The sequence below is a fragment of the Ischnura elegans genome, chromosome 4 (genome assembly GCF_921293095.1).
Source record: "Ischnura elegans chromosome 4, ioIscEleg1.1, whole genome shotgun sequence".
In the NCBI taxonomy this organism is placed as follows: Eukaryota; Metazoa; Arthropoda; class Insecta; order Odonata; family Coenagrionidae; genus Ischnura; species Ischnura elegans.
This window is the reverse complement of record NC_060249.1, coordinates 121,749,372-121,772,053: the sequence shown is the minus strand read 5'-3', so window position 1 is coordinate 121,772,053 and position 22,682 is coordinate 121,749,372. Positions and strand designations below refer to the sequence as shown.

At 38.3% G+C, this 22,682-nt stretch overlaps 2 protein-coding genes across 2 annotated transcripts in view; one reads left to right on the top strand and one right to left on the bottom strand.

Moving 5' to 3' along the window:
• Window positions 1-2,055: 2,055 nt before the first annotated feature.
• On the bottom strand, window positions 2,056-12,630 carry LOC124157978 (RAD50-interacting protein 1). Its single transcript, XM_046533109.1, has 13 exons — window positions 12,338-12,630; window positions 12,016-12,257; window positions 11,760-11,933; window positions 11,500-11,631; window positions 9,601-9,865; window positions 8,771-9,164; window positions 7,379-7,544; window positions 6,971-7,136; window positions 5,484-5,625; window positions 4,912-5,065; window positions 3,453-3,618; window positions 3,025-3,158; window positions 2,056-2,487 (listed from the first exon to the last, which is right to left on the bottom strand). Exons 1-13 carry the CDS (start codon window positions 12,461-12,463, stop codon window positions 2,211-2,213), a joined length of 2,538 nt encoding a protein of 845 aa, XP_046389065.1. The 5' UTR covers window positions 12,464-12,630; the 3' UTR covers window positions 2,056-2,210.
• A 452-nt stretch (window positions 12,631-13,082) lies between these two features.
• Window positions 13,083-22,682, top strand: part of LOC124158234 (kinesin-like protein KIF2A) — a 108,584-nt gene continuing 98,984 nt past the window's right edge. Inside the window, exon 1 of the mRNA XM_046533423.1 lies at window positions 13,083-13,477. Within this exon, the coding sequence (XP_046389379.1) occupies window positions 13,417-13,477 (61 nt within the window). The 5' untranslated portion in view covers window positions 13,083-13,416. The remainder of the gene's footprint in view (window positions 13,478-22,682) is intronic.

The window sequence follows — 22,682 nt, the reverse complement described above, 5'->3', positions numbered from 1 at the left end:
AAAATTATTGGAAAAAAGAATTGCATAATTTTTAGCAATTCATGTCGATGCATTAACGTACATCTTTGATTTTTATCAACTGATATTGTGTTAATATTGGTCAATCACATGCATTGAAGCTATATCGTAATAGTCAAGTTATGGACCTCTTTCTTTAAGATGTCTTCACTTGCAGGGGTGCCAGTGGCGCCAACTCCATGGGGCTTGAGGGGGCCCGAGCCCCCTCAAAAAATTCGATATGGGTGAGAGGAAAAAATGTGTCAGGCTTGTCGATTTTCCCCGGAGTGTCCAGATATCGAGATTCGAGTTATCAGGGCTCTAATGTTGATCATATTACTCTTCTAAAATGCTTAAAAAACTTAAAACTCACTACTTATAAAAATTCCCGGGGATAGATCCCCGGTTTGGGCCACGCCATTATTTTTTGTAAGTCGGCGTCCCTGAGGGGTACCGACTTATAAAAAACATCGGGGAACCCGAGAAATTTTATAAATAAAAGTTTTAAAGTTTTTTTTTAAGCATTTTAGAAGAGTCATATGATCAACATTAGATCTATGGAAACTCGACTCTGAATAACTTGACATTCCGGGAAAAATCGACAAGCCTACCCATCTTTTCCTCCCCTGCATAACGAATTTTTTAGGGGGCTCGGGCTCCCTCAGGTCCCATGGAGTCGACTGTTCACTTACATTTGTAGTACATCATTTTCAGCATTCTTATTCCTCATCTCAATAGGGTAGTTTCCTTCATCAAAAAAAATGAAAGGCATTGATTGCGATTCGTTACCCACCATTAGTGTATTCATAATATACAAATTATTTGGTTTTAGAAATACCGGTTTAGACGAATGGGAATGGTCAACTTTAACTTCATTTGAAAAAGGCCAGATTGGCGCCCATGCGATGCCACTCCACGTGACGTCACGTTTTAAGGTTAAAAATTTTTTTTATAAGGCCTTGGGGGTGGGGATTCAGATAAGATGCTACACCCCAAAATCTTGGGCCCCAGAACCCTTGCCAGCCCCAATGTTGTCAATGAGTAGAGTTGATTCAGCTCTGATTGATTATTCACTGCACCTTGTCGTTTTATTAACTTTGTCCAATTATTTTTTACCTACAACCACACCTCAAGAGCATTAATCCTTCTCTACATCTCATTTATATAGAGAAATTTATTACTGTCTCATTTGCTCCAGTAGAACTGAGTTCTACCCCGATTTTCACGGAATATATCTCTGGATAGTGCTTGAAAAACATAAAAAAAAAGGATTTGAAAAATTTCTGGCATGCAGAAGCAAGATAACAAAATTCACAGACATTTTTTCCTCACTCTATTCCTATCGAATTAGCTTCACTGAGTCTATGATTTTCGGGTTTAATTATGTGAGTTGAACCACGTTAATGTAGTTATTTATTCCTTTTGCAATGACTAATTCACTGTTTTGATGTTCTAAAACTTGGTTTATATGTTGAAGTTAACTGTTATAGCAGTGGAATAATATGCTCAACTTATACGTGCAGACAATAATGACTGTAAAGCACTATCAGTGCACCTGGTTAGAGGGTGAAGTTGACTACCATAGCAGTCAGTGGCAGATCCTAGATAGGGACAAGGGGGGGGTTAAGATTACTATTCTATCTAGTGTAAATTGGATACCTAAGGGGGGGGAGCTATAGCCCTCCCTAGATTGTAGCACACCAAAAGCGTGTGAAATAGGGCGTAAGTTTAGAGCTAATTAGTATTTAAATTCGTTAAAGTAGGTAAATATTTAAGAAAATAAAGCCGAATACTTGTAACAAAGTGGCAGCCTCCTCAGACTTCGATTTTATTTAGTGTGTGTTTCGACCCTCTGGGCTACCCCTTCATCCCCCCCCTCCCCAATAGATCCGCCACTGATAAAAGTCTACTTTGCTCCACAACCATACTTTGAAAATTTATTACTATGAATCAAAAATTATCTGACAATGAGAGTGAGAAAAGGAAGGGGGCTTCATAAATTTTTGCCACATTGCACTATTACGAGAAACTCGGTGCCCTGAATCATTAAAACAAACATACTTTTCAGAGTGCAAATTTATTATCTATGAAAAGAAAAATGTATAAAAAAGCCAACATAACTCAACAAAAAAATTGCATTTACATTTTATACAAAAGTTTATACATCCTGTCATTTGTCAAAACTAGAAACATCAGTTTCTGTTATCATCACATTACTTTTTCCTAGAATCAACAGTGCCATGTTGTATTGAAAGCAAATCTGTGCGCAGATCAAGAATAACTTTGGCTTCAGATGGCGTTAGCTTGTGGACTCCCATTTCAGCAAGCACTCGAGCTGGACCCCTCAGAGAGGTACCATCCTTTTGTTTCGCCGTCCCCTCCTCATCCTCTTCACTGGAGCTGCCTTGGCGATTGGGAAAATCCAGAGCTTCTCTCAGAAGCAGTGCTGACCCCTTGGAGATTGTTAAAAGGAAGCACACTTCTTTGATCCTGAAATGAAGTGCAAAAGAGAGAGAAATTTTAACATTCATAAATGTTATGAGAAGAGCAATTGAATGGATAGATGAAAATAATTTACAGGCCTCCTTAAAGTCTTTTCATGCTTTTGTCCTTTTGTCCTGTACATATCAACCACTGAAATACTTATGAAACATACTGCCAATGGTTTTAGTGTGTAGGCTAGTACTGTAAACATTATTCTTGAGAAGATTTCATCAACAGCATTTGCCGGGAAAGAACCAAATCCTTCATTATTCTTGAGAGTAGAAGTTATAAGAATCCTTCAAAATAGATATGAGGTTAATCGGATAAGCACTGTTTACCAAGGGAAAAATTACTCTGAACTAGGGATCAAACCACAGACCTTTAGCTCTATGGGCCATTGCAGAGGCCACAATGCTACTCAGGTTTCATTAATTTGGTATGTATCAAAAAAATCTTCAGGAGAAAACTCACAGGGGGATTCTTTTGGAGCCCAAGTGAATTATTTTGTCCAAAATCGAATCCTCTGAAGTAAATATAACTTACTCTTTGAAATGATTCTCAGGCTTTTCGGTGAATTGGCTGAATAATGGAAAGAGATTTCTCGTCATGTCAAACTGCAACTGGAGTGCACCACCCTCATTGAAATTGTTCACGAGAATCAACTTTTGGTATAGAAACTGTAGGAATATAAAAAGAGAAAAATTCACATTATTGAAAAAACAAAATAAAAGTGATTCGCTAAAATTAAGAGCTGTTTTAAGTTAAAATAAAGGTTGGCCTTTCCTTCATCAAAAAACATTCAAATATAGCAAAATTAGGCCTTCACACTGGGGTTGACTACAAATAACAATGGATGATCACAAATATCCATGCCCTCAGTTACCTTATGCCCGACCTACCCAGGCGGATTGTATAACGTTTGGCATAACAGCTGACAATCATTTAAACCTTGAAACAATTGATTTCCTTACCTTGTTCAAGTCCGAACACAAGATTTGCCAAGCTTGAGACAGAAGATGAATAGACAATGTATCCTTCAGCCAGTGTAGATGTTCTGATAACACTTCAAACATTGGACAAGCACTAGGACTCAAGCATGGGTTCAGGAATTCCTTGGGAGAGGGCATGGCAAACCATCTGCACATAACAGTCAAAATAGAAAAAAAACTATTATTGATAAGACTTAACATTACATAGCTAAAAATAAATTATTTCATAATTTCTTAATTTGAGGTTTCACTTGGAGTGGTTACTCAAGTATCACACCACATTTCTCTGTCTTCTATGGAATTTATAGGCGATAATAACATTTTCCAGATTTTTTTGTTTGTATTAATATTTTGGAATAAATACACTAAGATATTTTAGTATTCAAAGTACCATCAAAGATTAACCAAAGAGTAAATTAAGAAAAATTATGGAATAAAACGCCATCTGACATACGTATTTAACGAACGGAATTTGGGAAATGGGAGGATTAAATATAGATAGATCAGAAGATAGGCTTAGCTATGCATAACGCAACTCTCAGAAAATCAGACTTTTTGCCATTTCGCTCCAAGACTTAAAATAATCATGGGACCTTACAGGTGCCTTCAAATGCTTCAAACTGTGCTGTATGACACACATTTCAATCTGGCACATAATGCACCCTTTGTCCTGTAAAATGTATAAGGGCTCCAAGTTGAAGTGACAGTTGCTGACAGCCAGCTGTGGCTAACACAGCAACTGTTGTGGGTAAAAATGCGATGCCATCCATAGTGAATGGAAAAAGGTGGACCATTTGAAAGCAGCCTTAAAAGATGAAGAAGAATCTCCATTTGAGTTTTACAGAAAATATGATTTTTTTTTCTGATTCATTCATCATTTTTCCGTACATTCAAAGACTTCAAAGACAAAATTGAAGTTCCTGGGTTTTTCCATTATGCCAGATGAGCGGCCACCCACTAGTACAGTATGCTGCCACTTAACTGTGGACAGAGCTACTGGCACTGTCGAAACTGGAAAAGGGAATTATAAAGAGAAGAATGATATATGTAATCATTTCGAGTCATTGAGGGTGAAAACGGATCAGAGAAGAAGCCAGCAAAGCGGAGATGATTTTGAAAAAAATATAAATTATTTGCAGTGTCATGAAATTTTTTGCCACTGGACATTTGTATTCAGACAAGCTTCAATAGTTGGGTAAGTGAAGCCAGCACTTGGTTACCATGGTTGTGTGAATGCACGTTGATTGGGTACAGAGGTTGTATGAGCCTCAACCTTAGACTACCACACTCACTACCCCACCGGGGTGACCTATCAGGCTGAGCGCATGGCTACTGATCAAAGTATCTGGATGACCAAAGCTTCTTCATAAAAATGAAAAACCCAGATGTATCCATGCATAACTGTGAGCCAAAGACTAACTGAAAGTACCTAGGAACGTACTTATCTGAGCGGTAGAGCCGGCTTTTGTCTTTAACATCTGCCATGATGGCATCACAGATGCATCCCAGAAGGTCACTTTGAAGGTGGGAGAATAACGCCAATGTTTGGTCAAATACCGTCCAACCCAAGTCTTCAGCTTCTTTACCCAGATCATCTGTAACCAGATAAGCATAGAGTGGCTAACTTGAAACCCCATACTGATTGCTAAAAAAAATGGCAAAGAAAATTAGAGTGGCCTAATTCCAAACATATCGACCAGAAGAGCCAGTCATTTTCACTTCTAGCACTTTGACATGCAATAGACTTGAAAATGATAATATGAATACTCAGCAATGGGAAATAATAATTGATATCATACGCAATTGAAAGCAGAAATACTGAATTCAGCATAACAAAAATAGATAAAATCAATACAATGGGTTGTGTTAAACAGTGGTAAAGCCGTTGGGTTACTTGGGAGCCTTAGTATATTCTCAGATTCCAATCCACCAAGCTAGAATCCTTAGATTTTATGTAAATAAAGAATACTCAACAGAGGTCAGCAGTAAGTATATGGCTGTGAAAGCACTTACTCTTTTGAGAGGTATCTTCATGTCCTTCATTGGGCTCGCGGCTACCTAGGAACTTGTCATTAACATTAACTTGAGTCCGTTTCTCATGAAATGATTGCAATTTGTCAAATTGCATCATGTAGAATTGCAGCTGCAGGAAGTGCTGAAATATGAAAATGAAGCATTTAATGAGAAGGTGCTACCTTTACCTCAACAATATTGAAAGGACACAACATTAACTAACATGTAATAATAATAATAATTATAGTATTTATAGGAAATCAAGCAAATACAATTTGCAATATAGTCTTAGTCAAAAAAATGTCTTGTGACATTCATAAATATGAAGGTTACTCTACTTGTATAGCTTAGAATGAAAATAAAGTGATGAAATACAGAGAAGAATAACAAAAACAATTTTTTTGCACTCACACATCTAGATTCTTAAGGCAATTTGTTGAACAGCTAGAATTTTATAAAATTAAACGTGTTGTTATTTTTGATCAAGCGACAGTAAGGGGCAGCAAGAAAATCGCTATTCCTTACGAAATGTATGAAAATGTATATTCTCTCTTGTCTCGAGGAACTTATATAAATCTAAAAAATTTTCTTTACATTGCGAAGACATTTGAAGGAAATTCTAAGTTACTTGTAAATGTACTGGCTGTACAGAGTCAAAATGGCATGGAAGGAAAGAAGGATAAGAGAAAGAGTGTACGAATATGCAGCAAGCATATGTGATCTGGTACAGAAAGACTTAATCCATGAATTTAATAGAATACAAAGGAAAGCTGAGTGATTTGCCAAAAATTGTTACGTGGGTACAGGAAGCCTTACACAGATGTTAAATGAATTATGCTGGGAGCTATTGGAGACTCGGACACTGAGAACTAGGTTTAGATTGCTTGAGCAATTGAGAAAAGGTATCTTTCAGAGTGACACAGAGAATGTGATATTAAAATTACCTGCTCACAGTATTCCAGGTCTGACATATTAAATATGTTAATGGAGATATTTTGCCAAATGGATAGATATAGGAGTTTGTTTTTTCACCAATCAATAAATGCTTTAACCCTTTCACTGCCACCGGGCCGATATATTGGCCCTCGCTGGTTGAGCGGAAACTGCCAGGGGACGACTTATCGGCCCGAATTATTTCACTTTTTTCTCGTGATTGTGGCCTTTTCAACGGCTGTAATTTATATAAACCCCCATAATCTATCTATGGTTATAAGATATAAACATATCTTAAGAATTGGGAAAAAAATCTAGACGTATTAAATAAAATTAAGTAGGTGAAAAAGTTTTAAATCTGAAATGTTGCTAATTCTGGAAAATAGCCTTGGCAGTCTTCGTACATCCCACATGAAATGGGCTGGCAGTAAAAGGGTTAATAAATGTTGTTAAGAGGCAGTATGACTTTTTTTTTAAATGCAGGGACCAATACCTATTTTGCGTTGCAATGCATCTACTATTTACGCGACTGAAACCATAGCGAGGTTACTCACAGGGGTGTCACTCCAATCCTGCAGCACGTGCGAGATGTAAGCGAGAGTGTTGAGAATGGCGGAGAGGGAAAGGCCAAAGGGATCCTCACGAGCCGTGTGGAGCTGCTGCAGCACACGCATGCGGAAGTCCTCCAGGAGAAACAGCTGCAAGTCCAGAAACTGGAGCCTTGAAGAACGTTTTCAGGGGAATCAATCAATCAGTTTATTTGTCATTAAATGATGTAAAATCACAATAGAACATTTAGCGAGAACTAAATTTAGCAGGTTGGCCACTCAAATTTTAAAATGATTTTGCTGGACTACGTATTAGCAATTTTCTAATTTCATACCGTGTACTTTACCTTGAACATTAATCTTTAAAGGATTTAAAAATGTGGCTAAGTGCAGTGAAATATTAGCTGTGCTCACCTATGCCCAGGCTGAGGTAGGTTTTTGTAACGATCAGTAATGGTCATCAAGAGAGAGAGGAAACTATCACCACATTCCGTTACTTTCATGTCATCAAACTCTTTTGATCCCAATGGTTGCCACGCTGTCTCAGAAAAAAGGATTTGGTCCATCTTCTCTCCAGCATCTGAATGAGACAATATTAGATAGAAGACTATTTATTCACCCAAGCAGGACAAATTGGAAAAAAATAAAAATCTTTACATGACCATCAGAACTCCTCAATCTGCATATGTCTGTTATGAGGTCAGAAGCAAAGGAAATTACATGAGAATAACCGAGTATTTTCCTCATTCAATTTTAACATCGGCATGTTTTAAATGCACAAATAAGAGAGACTGATCAATAATAATGGAAAATATTCCCATAAGTCAATAATATTTTAAGTAAAAAGTTTGGACAGTGTGGGGAAAAATAATGTAACATCACTCAGTGGTGCAGTGAGGGGGGGTTTTGGGGGATAACCCCCCCCCCCAGAGCTCAGAGAAATTTTTAAGTTTAATCCGTTTCAATGAATTGGATTAGTATTACCAATAGAATAGTGTTAGAATAAATCAAATATCCTTCCAAAAGCTTTAAAACTTGCAATTTTCAACAATTTATCTTAAAATTATTCTGGAGGAAGGTCCGTGCACCTCCCGTGTACCCTGGTGGGTATGCAATACCCCCACACCCAAAGTTTTAGTTGAGCCTATACCCCCTCCCCCCCAAGGCGTCATTCTTGGCTGTGCCCCTGATTTCACTTATGGGTCATTCCACAGCATTTTGGACTGGAGTTGGCACCTTAACCTCTCAGATTTCATTGAAAATTGGGGCAATCCTGTGCAACCGAAAGTAAAAATATAATAGGAAACATTTAGCTGAAAAGAAAAAAAAAAGCTGACAAACTGGTACACAAAAAAATGGCAATTTTAGCAAACATGAACTTTTTGACATCACATTTTACTTAAGAATCAAAGTAAAGAGATGATCGATCACTTACTTCAGTACAAAATTTTTGAAAAATCTGAAAGTGTAACCACAGTATTGTTTTCCCAGTTAATTGTTTAACTATTAAAATTTAAATGCTTCAGTCATTGTTATTTGTAATATATATTTTTTACTACATAATGCATTGTATTTCGAGAAACAAGGTGATTTACTTTCTTGCATTGTTTTAACTTGAGTATACTGTGTCTATTTATTCTCTAAACCATATGGTCAATCTAATTTTTCAATTGAATACCTCTGATCTACAGCAGATTCTCAGAAATATTTTAATGTGCTGGGGATTATTTCATCAATAACCTATTTGCAGGTTAAACCTCTAAATACAATTTCCACTAACGGTCAATGACCCTGCAAGGTACCTACTTTTCTTTTCCACGTGGATCCACCAGACAAAGACGTTGGCCTGTGTGATGACTGAGAGGAGGCCAGGCTGAGAGTCGGGATAGTCAAGGTCCCTCAGCTCCTTCTCGAAGGAGAGCACTTCGTCAATGAGGTGCGAGAAGAGCTCTTCGCATTCACCCAGGCAGCCAGTCGGTGTGGCGTTCCCGGCCATGGAAGGAGAAGATGAGGAGGGTGGGGGAGGGGGATTTGCAGTGGCTCCGAGGGGAGGCGGCTTTGATGGGGAGGATGTGGGTGTGGGGGGGCTGAGGGTGGCAGCACTGGGCTCCGAGTCAGTCGGGTGGGTCTGCAGGAGGTTTGCCAGGTCGGACTGCACCTTCTCAGCCAGAATTCGAACCAGGCCCCTCATGAATTCAACCTTTGATTAATTGAGAGGCCACAGTTAAAAATATGTACAGTCAGAAATGATGACTTCATGAAGAAAGTGATCAGTATTAAGATAAAGGCTGAAATGAACAATCAAAGCAGCAACAAAAATATGTAACACAAGAGCTACCAACATGAGAAATTATATGGAAAGCAAAATTCACACAATACGGGTAGCAGTCATCAGCAAATTCCCACAGATGGAATATGAGAGTGCATGGGTTTTTTTAAGGCAAGGATGTCCACAGGCTTAGCCCAGACTCGTCTCTCTTTCCATCACTGATTCAATACAAAGTAATATATTTAGGCCTCAAAAAAGAAGGTACTTAGAACTAGTGTAGAGGAACATGATAAAACAATCTCCAAACCTATAGTATGATTAAGGGTGGCCAAAAAAGGAGAAATTATCCGAGGCCCTTAAAACTCACATTTGCATCAATGTCTTCCTCCATTTGATCCAAAGCCGGCTGCAGCCATTGCGTTAGGAAGTGGGAGTGGTCCCTGATCCAAGTCAGTATTTGTGTAAGATACCATTCAGGTCGGTCCAGTCGGTTTGTCTTCCTTGGACCTCTAAAGTGGTAAGCGAATCGCTTGGCAAGTGGTCGAAGCAACAGGCGAATTGGCAATGGAGGCAGGGCAAACTCGGTGAGGAGAACTGAACTTACAACAGGACTTACTCCACCCAATTTCTCCCTTTGTCCATTTATTAATGCAGTCAAGGATTTCAACCACAGAAACAATGAGTACAATGCATAGGGCCTGAATTTCATGCCCAATTCCTCTATCACATTACATGAGGGATACATGGACTGATGGCTCATGAACTTACCTAATCATAACAATATATATCAATCCCTACATCAGTAGCCCAGGTGGTGGCAAGGTAGTCACCTTGGCTGCTGTACCATGGGTTGCAGGTTTGAATCCTGTAGGTTATACCGATCAGGACTTGAATACTTATGCAAGAGTGAAGACCCAGCAAGCACAAGAGAAAAACATGCACTGAGATTTAGTGGATAGCCCCAAAGGTGGATTCAGGATTTTTTCCAGGGGTGGCACAAGGGCCTGACAGGCAAACAGACTTCTCATGTTAGGGATTAAGGATAACATACAAGAAATACTGTATGAAATATATTTATTTTTATATAAAAGTTAGTAATATGAAAATATTAATAATTTACATATATGATAACAACAGTTTTCTTTTGCTTCCTTTAGACAGCTTATATTTTTATTATTATTAACGCACAATCAATAGTGAATAGATCAGTATACATTATTTTCATCTTTAAATGGTACGCTCTCTGTCGCATTAATGATTTTATGACTTTCACACCACACCATCTTGGTTTGCTACCTTCTATTTTGATTGACAGCATCTTCTTGGGTTTCCTCTCATATTCGTTGCTTTTAATGAGAATTAGAATAAATAGTCACTAAAATCAACAAACATTGCAGGAAACCCAAGAAAATGTTGTCAATTACTATGCAACCCGTGGAAGCCTTTGCTCTACCTTCTATTTTTATTTTACTAGTGATGTACATTTTGATGAATTGAATTTACTCGCAAAAAAAAAGGTTTTCAAGTGCCCTCTAAATTTAACTCTATTACTGATTTCGCATAGTAAAACAAACGCAACGATAACAGGACCACATTAATCTATCTTGCCTATTTTTTAAGTGGCAAAGGGGGCACGTGACCCCTTCCCTCACCCTCCTAAATCCGCCTATGGATACCTTCCCTCTTCAGTTGTGCAATACCTGACGCCAAGGTGGATTTGACATTGTAATCAGATATAATATCACAAGGGGACCCATATCCATGTAATCTATGATGCTACATTCAAAATATTTATTGCCATCACTTTTGCTAGCTGAGGACTGAATATAAAAATGGACAGTATTGCGAACATTTCTTCTCTCAATAAAGACAAAGATGAAATACTTATTTGATCAATCAGACAGCTATATAGTGTGAGCATTGTCAAAACAGAAGTATAATAAAAATTATGGAAAAGCAATAGGAAGAAGACTTAATAAAGTAAAAGACTTGGCAACAATTTTCATCATCTCTGAAATGATGCAGCTAAGATGAGTGATGTAAATAAAAGGAGTGGAAACAAATGATTGATTAAGATTTAATGAGTAAATAGATTAGAAAAAGGAATAAGCACACAAATTTAAGGGGAAGATATGGGGGAGGGATTGGGTTTTTAGACAGACAGAGGAAATTCAAAAATATTATTGATACTCAGAAAGTCATTAAAACCCTAAAAGGCAAATATATGAGTTGAGGGAATATAGATAGGGCTTTTAACCAAGGATACGGAATCTGCAGTTGTAGAAGTAATTCTGCAAGCTTCTGGAAGCGATGCAAAGATTCAACTGGTGGTGATTCAAGACTAATATTTCCACCAACAAATGGCCACTTGAGGATTTTCAGGACTTCTTCAAATTCCCTGAGAAGTAAAATAACATTCAACAGTTATAAGCTTGAATTATCTCTAATGAGTGAAAAAGTTTCATTTTCATCCATATGCAACTAAAAAAATTCAATGGAAGTAAAACAATCAATCAAAAAACATACTTGGAAAAGGTTTCCTCAAGTAAGGTATGCCAAAAGTGGATGGTGTCATTAATGTACGACAGTAAATGTTGACATGATGTGGTCTGCAAGCATTTCTGGTAGTTACTCAACCTTTTAAAACCGACTAAACAACTTTCTTCATCCTTCTCAAGGTATGAGGCTTCCATTTCAACGCTATAAAAGGTTATAAACAGAGATTTTACGGTGACAATTCGATCCTTCATTCGGAAAATACACAAATACATTCTCTACTTACCATGTGTCTTCAATGGCCTTCACCCAAGACAGATAGGATATGCATTTTTCTAACTTATCTATGTCATTAATGTAATCGCCAAGTTTCTCAGTGGTTGATTCTGATTTTGACAAATGGTCCTTTATGTCACTTCTGAGATTTTCAAATGAAGACGCCAATGCATTTATGTCAATAGTAACATTATTAACCTCTTGGACCACTTCACTAACTTTTGACGGAAACTCGGTGCTGACCAAAGACATCTATTTGAGTAATGGAAAGCATAACGAAATCATAACATTGTTTACAAAAAAGAAAAAAAATCAAAGTAACAGGAACTCACCGCATTTTCAATTGAGGCTTTTCTATTTTTTAATTTCTCTTCCATTTCAATGCAATGCCCAATACCGCAAGAGCTGCCGCGTAATTCGGCATTGATTTTGTTAATGACATCTTCAATTAGGGCCATTTTACGCAATTAAATTGTAGTTACCAGCATTAAAATCTTTTTCCAAGATTGAAGCCTTTAGCCATGGCAGGCGGTGTTGATATTTGAATTACAATTCACATAACTTGTCACGTATTTCATTTTTGGTCTGTTATGAATTTATCTCCGAATCGCGTTGAAAGCTCGATTTACATCGATAGTTTTGCGAAATCGATTTCATTTTATATCGAAACGCTTACGTTAGCCAACATTAAAAAGTTTAAACATGTTGGTCAAGTACTTTATGTGCATCGTGTAAACCTCTTATCGTTTCAATGAGATAGGAATAATTTTTCACCATCAGCCAAGTTTTTCTGCATCTCTAAGCGCATTTTGCACTCACCAATTATCCAATTTGCTCTTTAGAATAAATAATACAAAAATGATATAAGGCGCTGTAATCTAAGATAATCAGAGAGAGAGGGAGCTTCCCTCACTTTCTTTATCTTCGATGAAAACGTTTCTATTCAAAGGTATAATCTAAATTAATCTGAGAACAAGGATGAAAATTACGATATTACTTTTATACTTTCGCGCTCTTCTTCCTCCACCTTCGATCCAAGGTTTAGTTCAGATTTAAGAAACTAGCAGCGCTGCTGACGACTGCCAGAAATGGTAATCGAAATCCGAAAGATTTTAATTTCAGTTAGCAAAAACCACAAATTTGATAACAAAATCTAGTAGTATAACTGCCAACTAATGTATTTATTTACAAATTAGCCGAGAGTTTTGGGTGGAATATCGACGACGAAAATTTGAGGTTTGCGGAAAACGCAGCGCCGGTTCATATTCAAACCGTCAGTTCAACTGCCATGTCTGCGAGGGTAACAGAGCCTGCGGAATAGGTGGTTCTCATTGCCGCGTGCAGTATTCTGTGTTTTGTTTAAAATTATTCTTCGTTACACCTGGCGACCCGGAATTCAATATTACCAAACATGGGGGATGATTTTAATGGAATAGCTCCCGGAGTGAACGTCGACATCAAACGTACAGATGGTAAGTACATTCATTCATCAACTTTTGAATTCGTTTCCATCTCATATATCTCTCTAGTCCTCTTTAGAGGCGTTGGAATAATTTAGGAATTGTGCTTTAAAGCTTTTGCAACAAACTCAGACCATCAATTGACGTGAATCAAACGAGCTCTTCCTCAGGTGTCTTTTAAGTGTGACTAACGGTTACTCCCTGGATCATTGAAATGTGGTTTGGTGTGTTTAGTTTCTGTATGTCATTCTTTTAATATTAAATAATTACTAATGGTTTTGGTGCCAGGTCAAGGTGTTGATTCTCAACTTCCCTTAGTCGTGGTATGCCGTGAAGGTTACTGTGTGTCTTTGCAATCATTTTGAAGTATGACCAACCAACCTACATACATATTCGTGTATATTATTACTGAGGAACTATTCTTATTTATTATCATGGACGATTCAAAGGTTATTCATGGTTAATTACGTACATTTCGATGTGTTTGTTATGCTGCTTGGAGATATGCATTGTGCTAAACCTTCTCGAGTAACTCCAAACGCTGTCGTAGGGAACGTTGTGTAGCCCCTTGTTAATTTGAATAATTCCTGTCCCCCTTTTCAATGTTCAGGTATATTTATCGACAATTATATTCGTGCAGAAGGTGCTTTTCTGATTTCTGTGTCCCTTTGAGTGTTCCAGAGATCGTTTTCCAACACATTTCTTCATATTGTTTTGATTGTATTTTATTTCGCGTAGGAGCAGAAGTTGTTTCTGAAGATGTTTTGTGTCTGTCCGAAATCTCAGTTGAGTGCCTTTAATACTTGAGAATGAGATCCTAGGGGTGTAGGTTGTAGTGGTAAACGACAGTTCGGGATTACCGCAATGTTACCTTGTCAAGAAGTTGGCCTTAACATTTTTGTTTTGACATTTTGTTTGTATCACTGTGATAAATATATGTACCCAATCAGAACTATATCATTTGTTCTTATCTTATGTTCTTAATATTTTTCGCGTTCGTATTGTCATCTACCACGTTCGGGCGTAGGAGTGACCAAATGCCAAATGATCTTTTGGTGCCTGAAAGTGTGCTTATTAAAGCAATAGGAAAGATTCAAATGCATACTCTAAACGACGTATTGTGCTACGCGAAACCTTTAGGGGAATTTATCTATGCTTCAAAGTTGAAGCAAATTGTATGATATAAACGTTACCGTGACATACCTTGTTTTCCTTTGCCCCGAAAGCAGCATATGCTTAAGGACATGATCTTATTCTGAGAATTTTCTCTAAACAGGCATTCCACATGCAAGGTAAACAGTTGATGCATTGAAGCCCTCTTGGTTTATACTATAATTGCCATTCATTCTGAATGTTTTCAGTATGAACTTCAGTGACCTGTTAGGTGAAATAGGTAGTACTCGTTTCAGGCTGAGAGCCATCGTTACTTTTAATGTCATGTTGTGCTAGCTAGGGTGTAAGAACTATGTGTTATCTTGTTTAGGGGTTGATCTTTGTTCTTGTGCTGAGAATATGTGTATGGTAACCGTTGGGAAGTGTGATTTTTGTCTTATGTGGTTGCAGGTTGCGATGTTCATAATTTGTGTACTTATGGGCCTTGGCCAGCTCATCCGTCATTAATGTTTTAGTCGCAGCAATGTTTTGTGTGGTTGTAGCTTTATAAATTGTAAATTTCATTATTCTTTGTCTTATTTGAATGAGTGGATTGAATATGGCGATGCCTCCTTGTCACTTGGCGGAATCTCCTTAATGTTTATTTGTTTTGATAGTTCAATGGTTGTAGTTGGTATGAGGGTAGGCCACTGGTTAAGTCTCAAGTTGTAAGAATGATTGTTCAATCGATGTAGAGTTGCGGCTGTCTAACGAATTCCGTCTGACTACGTACCTAGAAGTAATGGGTTGAGGTATTGACGTGAGTTTTCCAATTAAGTGACTTTAACTTTGGTGTTGATGGTGACGTTATTCATTAGCCTTGTAGGTTATTTCTCCGACTCGCAGTTTGACATAGCCATGTCGAAAAGTTATAGGGATATGAACAGCGGCTGTTAATAGCGCCTGTCGGATAGCACATCGTTTATTGATTTGGCCGCCCACGTACTCGTAGTCATGCTCATTTTTTTCCGCCTTTCTTTGCGGCAGGCACCTTGCATTTTAAAGGGTCCTTTTCATAGGTATTGGTGTAGCTGTAGCAAGTTAACCATATTATTTGACGTGACACCATGCTCAGCTGCGTGTTCTTCACCGATATGACCCGAAAGTGATGGTTCGCATGTACTCAATTTGCTGCTGGCTCTGACACCACTGCGGCATAATGCGGAAGTGGGAGGTTACATTTTAATGTTCCGGCAGAGCGATTCCGTCCTATTTGTTCTCCAGCAGCAAACTTTGCCGAAAACAGCTCGAACTCATTCGCTGCATTCTAGATTCATTTATCCCGTGACTTTATAATGCTGGAAGGATACCCTAGTGTGCCCAAAATGTAAAACTAGTATGTCAATACCATTACTTAATCTGTAAGGGTCTCCATATCTTTATCCCATATTTAGTAGTGAATTCTGGTAGAATCTTCATCCCCTCTTCATTCAGCACGATCAAGGCAGTAACCAGTATTTTTTTTCGGGCGTTGGGGGTGTGGTTGCAGGGAGAAATACATTTCGGGTGGGTTTGACTTGGATGGGGGACCATTGACACTGTTACTTTCACACATTTCGATATGGGGTTGCTCCCCTTTACTCCTCTACATCTCTTGAATTTCATAGTTTCTTCAAGGACAGAGAAGAGCGCGATATAAGTGTTCGTTTTCATTTCACAGTGTATGTTGACCTGTCGAAATAAGTCTTCGTGGGGTTAAAATACTCTTAACCTTCTGGCGATTCACATTTTCACCTCTCGCAGGATTCAGCGAGGATCTGTTGACATATTCACTCCATGCATCAGCCGCGCTGCCTCCTTCAGGAATACGTTCACGAACGTGTTCACGGAAATAGAACGGGCCATTATGTGGACATGAGCGCACACAATCATGCAAGATGATGTTTATTCGATGAATTTTAAAATTATTCGAGTCTCATCGCGCCCGGAAACATGAAAAATGTTAGGAATCTGTCAGTGTGTGTGCCAATTTCAATTCCTCCGCCGCCGAGAGTTGTGTGAATGAGGTATACGCTGCTTCAGTGGCTAAGGCTCCAAATGAAATCGAGCCCGTCATTGACTGATTTTGACTTGGGATCCTACTAACGGAATGAATTTGTTTGTTTGCTCCCATTAATTCATTTTTTTCCCGGTGAATGAAGGATTAATTTCCATTCTACTTTTTTATAAAAAATCTCCCAGTCGACGTGTATAGTATTACAATGTTAGACTCCATAGTATAAGTGTTAGATTCCGTAGTATTACGATGTTCGATTCCATTGTATTACAGTGGTCGACTTAATAGTGTTTACGGGCCCAAGTGCATGTGTGAAAATGTTAAATTGTGTAGGAACTATCACATCCATCCATGTGTACCTAAGCACAGGATCCGCCGGTTCATGTTATGGGGTGTGAAGAACAAGGCCGTGAATGAAAGATATTGGGGAAGGGAATAGAGAAAGCGAAAAGGCGAGAAGTCAACTTGTTTTACGGATTGGAGTACCTATTAGATGTCAACTGCTACATAAAATTGGAAACTGCAAAGTCCCTCAGTCTCATGTCACTCGGTTTTATTTTTTGAAGCTGCATTGGGCAACGGGGAATAATGTCTGCCGTGTTTACCCGAAAGTCATCAGCCTAGAGCAGCGGTTCCCAAACTGGGGGTCGCGACCCCCAGGGGGGTCGCGGGCCGTTCGGAAAGGGGTCGCGAGATGTGCGAATAATAAAGTGAACTATGTACTTAAACTTAGACAACCATTTTTAGGGGGTCGCGGCTAAAACGTATGGGCTAAAATGGGTCGCAGAAAGAAAAAGTTTGGGAACTGCTGGCCTAGAGGATCATCTTTTCCTAAACGGGCGATACTGTCTTGTCCCTAACGATTCTCGCGCCATTCGTTTGCTATTGGAAGACCTTTGGTTTCAGACATAAAATCAGTTATTTGTGAAAAACCATTCGATGTTTTTTCAGTGGCGCTTTGAATCTTTTAGACCCCGCTTTTTTTAATAAATCGTACAAGAATTCTGTAAAATTTGGGTTGCCGCCCTTAAAGAATTGATGTTGGTGGTAGTTGATATGCTTGTTTCGACTTCTTTCATATTGTAGGCTGGAATGGAAAGGAAACCCATCTTATTTTTTTACTGACCATTGCGATCTATATATAATACTATTACTACTACTGTCATAAAAAAACCTGAGATTGGTGTAATTCAGTTCTTCACCCTCCATCTTCTCTCGTTTTCTTAGGACTTTTAATTTTTTGTTCTTACGTATTGTAATGTAATTTTTACCTTGTTGTTACCCTGTTACTTTAGACTTTTATTTCCCCATCTGATGTGGCCAAATTGTTGCTGCATTTCATCTGTGAAGTTATCCATATATTTGAATTCCTTTAAAAAATTGTGATATATTTTCTTCCTTTATGAATTTCCCTTCTCCATGGAAATGTTCCCGTGGGGAACATGCGTCTGCTACAATTTTTGTATGCGTAAGGGACCTACGCTCTATGGCTAGATCTGCCACAAGAAGGACATAATGTCCCTAAACGAATTTTACATATTTTATAAATATGATAAATATTTCCTTCGAAGTTGTTAATCCTCTTTGTTATAATGTTAAGAAGCGCCACAACACCCTGAGTCGTCGAGAGAAGGCAAATTTTAACTCCGCATTCAAAATCAGGGCTGTTAATGAGTTCAAAATATTTTGCACATCTGGCAGTTTCCAGTATCTCAGACTTCTGGGGCGCAATACGCCCACTGCCGACTTGCGGGAGCAAACCCCCTTCTACTCCCTCTCTTTCCCCTTAATGCACCCCTGATGTTTACACATTTTTGGGTTATCTTTTCGAATGTAATTTGAAGGGGCGCAGGAAATATTTTTTCCATATGCTTCCTTTTCATACTATATTAATGGTTTTATACAATTTAACATGGTGTATGAATAAAAGCGACCCGAAGGATTTTTTAAGAAAACTTAGTCTGGAAAACAATCTTTTGTTCACAGCAGAATAGTTTCCCCAATGCCGTTACATTTTTCCTTTGCATTTTCCAAGTGGCGGATCCAGGATAGGGACAATGAGGGGAGGGGGGGGGGTAAGGCGGGGGTAACCTCCCAGCAGTATTGTGGGTCCATACAAAATAACCATTCTATCTACTGTAAAATGGATATTCAAGGGGGGCTATAACCCCCCTAGCCCCCTCTCCTCATATATGCGCCACTGCATTTTCCTACTTGAAAGTATTTAGTGGGAGATTTTCCTCGGGTACTTGAGTATGTTGTCTAGGAAGGATGTAGTTAATTTAATGATAGCACTAGTTCGATCACACAATATATTCTCTTCAGTGCCATCCGCTTCCAACGAAGACACGTTTCGGATACTTTTTCGCTATCTTTTTGCGGTTAAATTCTCATGAAGCTGGCCAGCTTTGGCAATGATTACAGTGCTTAATAACCTCGCCTTATCTAAAAAAATAAATTGCGTCCCATTTTTAATTAATGAGGTGGTTAGTCCACTTGCCACTGCAACAGAAGTTTTAATTCCTGAATTATTTTATGTCATTGGTTATTCGATGGGTGTACCACCAGAATTACTACAATATGTCTAGTTTTAATTTTACTTGAAGCTTAAACCATGCAGCAACTATCTGACATGGAATGTTTACATTCAAATCCCACGCAAGAAGATCAGAAAGAAAGCAGCTGAATTCAGCTACAAAATATTTCCCATGTGATATTAATGAGGGTATTTCCTATGTTGATCTACTGTCGACTTTTTCAACTTGTTAATCACCTAGAAACGCGTTGAATTGCCTTTTTTCTTTGATCTAAATGAGATTAAAAAATTAGGATTTGTTGGCAAGAAAGAGGTAAAACTAGTTACTAAACATTAATTTCTACCTTTAAAATGAAATGATTATCGATAATCTATTCTTAGGCGTTGGATATGCTTCGTGCCTGTTTAGTTAGCTGATTGATGTGAACTTTATTGACTTTAGCCATTATTTTACCCTAAAGTTACTCCATCAGACAATTCAATCAATTGTTACACCTTGCATGAAAGGATTACTTATTGCTTTTACAAATTAAAGGGTCTCATGATCCTCGTCTCCAAAAATTTCATTTTCGTTGCAATCATTTTATTATTCTGAGAAAACCTTGTAATCAGTGCGTATTTTCAACTTTGCTGTTTTTCTTTTCCAGCGTTTCACGTAAGCATTCATTTATGATGGCACAATGCCTTGGCAAGTGCGTTATTTACTCCTACGACTCCTGCTGAGAAACAGGTGACTCCACACTACCCCACCCTCCATCCGTTCACGTATTGTTTTAGAGGGGTTTTGGGGAGCAACTTTTTCAGTAAACGCTGTGCGATTTATTGGTTATAATTTTACCTACGTTGTTTGTGAGACCAAACTAACAGTCGTGAGGAATTATCTTAATAACTATGCGTAGCTGTCTCTAGTCAGGGTTTTTGTACTCCTTGGAGCCTATGTTACGATGCCACCACCAATGAATGGTAAAATAGTAAAATCCGTTCCCTGTTCTGAGAAATCCAACTTCACTCCTTCCATTCTCTTGGTTATTTTCAGCTCAAAAATTTTATCAATGTAGAACTTAAACACTATTTGAATTGCAACACAGGTACCGAAGTATAATAGGATGCCTCTTTTTTTTTGTTAAATTTTGCTTCCTTGATTTATTTTCAAGGAGTATGATATTTAGCATATTGTGGGTTCTGGAATATTTAATTTTGTCAATGAAGATTTACATGTCTACAAGGATGTAACTGGAAGTATGGAAAGCTGTCACACATAATGGTATCAGAATTTTGAAGCGAATTCACCCTTTTAAAATTAAAGAGCTTCCATACTTGTGTCGAAAAATGGAATTTACTGCTCCGTTATTTTTCCAGAGTTAACACGAGACGTTGAGCCAAATAAAATGAACTTATCCCTTAGATGTTGAAAGATTTTAAATATCTCGACCACCCTCCAGATTCTATCGATCTTTTCAGTGAGTGCGACGACGGACCAACGGAAACTGTCAATTCAAGGCCGTTTCGAGTATATTTCTCTATACGAATGTGTTGCCACCGGCACACGTCTAGTCGGAACGTATGGCTTCAAGTGACAAGTCTCGGTTCATGCATATCCTCAGAAGTGAATTTTATTCTAGGCTCCACCCTTACCCAAAGATTTTGATCTGGCAATGTTAGTCCGTTTTCACGGAAATTTCCTTCCTGTCTCCTACTATTTGCGCAGGAAAATATCTGGAAAAGTTCTTGACCATCCATTTTCTGTAGATTTTCGATTGTGCAGCGCCCTATTCGTTACGCTGCCTTTAATGGGTTATATTTGATCTCAGAGGCATATATTTTACCGTGCCCCAAGGATAAACTACTTAAGGTATAGGCGAGGAAAATGATTTAGTCATTTGCGCTGTAGATATCTTGAAACCATCAGTATCGGACTAGTTCAGTTATAATGAGTAATAGTTGGCTTCAATTTCATTTTAAATTTGTACCACTCTTTCGAAAGGGACTTTTGCAATCGGATATTTGATTCTGTGAGGACCGCCTTGGACTGTCTACCCCATCTTTGTAAAAAAATTCTTTGTGTGATATAATTCGGCCACCATCGAGAGTCAATTTAAGAGGGAAATATGGTCGGGGAAAAATCACTGAGCAATCATTGTGAGGGGATTACCGTATTCGATCAGTACGCTGTTCGCGTGGAGGAGGGTACCGGGCAGGATTCTATAAATGGTTCCGTCGGGATTCGCGTGGGTTAGTGGCCTCTGCTGCGGCGACAGCTTACGTCCTTCAGTCGGAGCGCAGGTGCTTCGAAAGTAAAGTCGTTAAGATTGCCTCCCTCTGGCTGGGTGGTAATCCCTCCTAGAAAGAACTTAAAATGGAAAAAAATGTTTCTCTTTTAGCATTTGATAACTTGTAGCTGTCGATGCGTGCTTAATTCAACCTCTTTCGATTGTGTAGCGCCCTATTCGTTACGCTGCCTTTCATTGGTTATATTTGATCTCAGAGGCATATATTTTACCGTACCCCGAAGATGTACTACTTATGCTATAGGTGAGGAAAATGATGATTTAGTCATTTGCGCAGTAGATATCTTGAAACCATCATTTCAGTTCTGGAATACCTAGAATATTCTCCGGATTTTATTTTGGCTCGGAATATTTTCTACTTTTAACGACGCTTTAAATGTGTTGAATAGGAATCGTTTCAAAATTTTAAGAACTTAAAATTATTTTTGAACTATACAGTGTTCCTTGTGAATTTCCGAATTTCGTGAGGAAGTCTCCTAACGAAACGTTGGGAAATGTGGAAAAAATTAACCGCGTTGAAAGCCCAGAAATGGTGTAACGAACGTCATTCGATCGAGCTGTTTCGTTAGAAATTATTGATTCAACATTTTGGACGATGTGTGTACGTATTTCTCTCAAGGCGTGGTAATTTTCGATATCTCTTCCTCGGTTAGGGAGAGACCGCGTATTTAAAGTACTTTCTGATAAATTTTTGTTCTTTCATCGCATTTTCGGATTCTAGCGTAGTTGAGTTTGAATTGGCTTCTTCTAGAATAGGCGACTCCGGCTTTCAGAGTTTACGTTTCGAGCGTAGTCCTTGTGCCTTGTACGTTATGAAGAAATGAGTCGAGTTTCAATCGGGATTGTCGTGTATGTCCGAGGTGAATTAATCCTTGACATTACCCTCAGCGTATTAAGTATGGTATCAGTTTTCAAAGTACCCTAATTAACACTCTAGAGCCATTCAAAGACTGTCTCAATATCCATTTGCATAAAAATATAAGAGTTACAGTTAAGTTTTGCTTGTGCCTGACCCCACCATGCGTTGGCGCTTAAAAGTATCCCCCAAACTGTTCCTCGACTATTGTGGACGAAATTACCCAAGTGAACACTTTGAATGCATTCCTTCGCTTTCAGCACGTCAGTAAAATGAAATTAAAAGTACAACTGAGCTAAGTCGGCAGATTTAGAATCGCTAGTTTCTTTTGGAAGATTTTATTTTCTTGGAGATTTTTTTCTTTTATGGTAGACTTCATTTTCAATAGA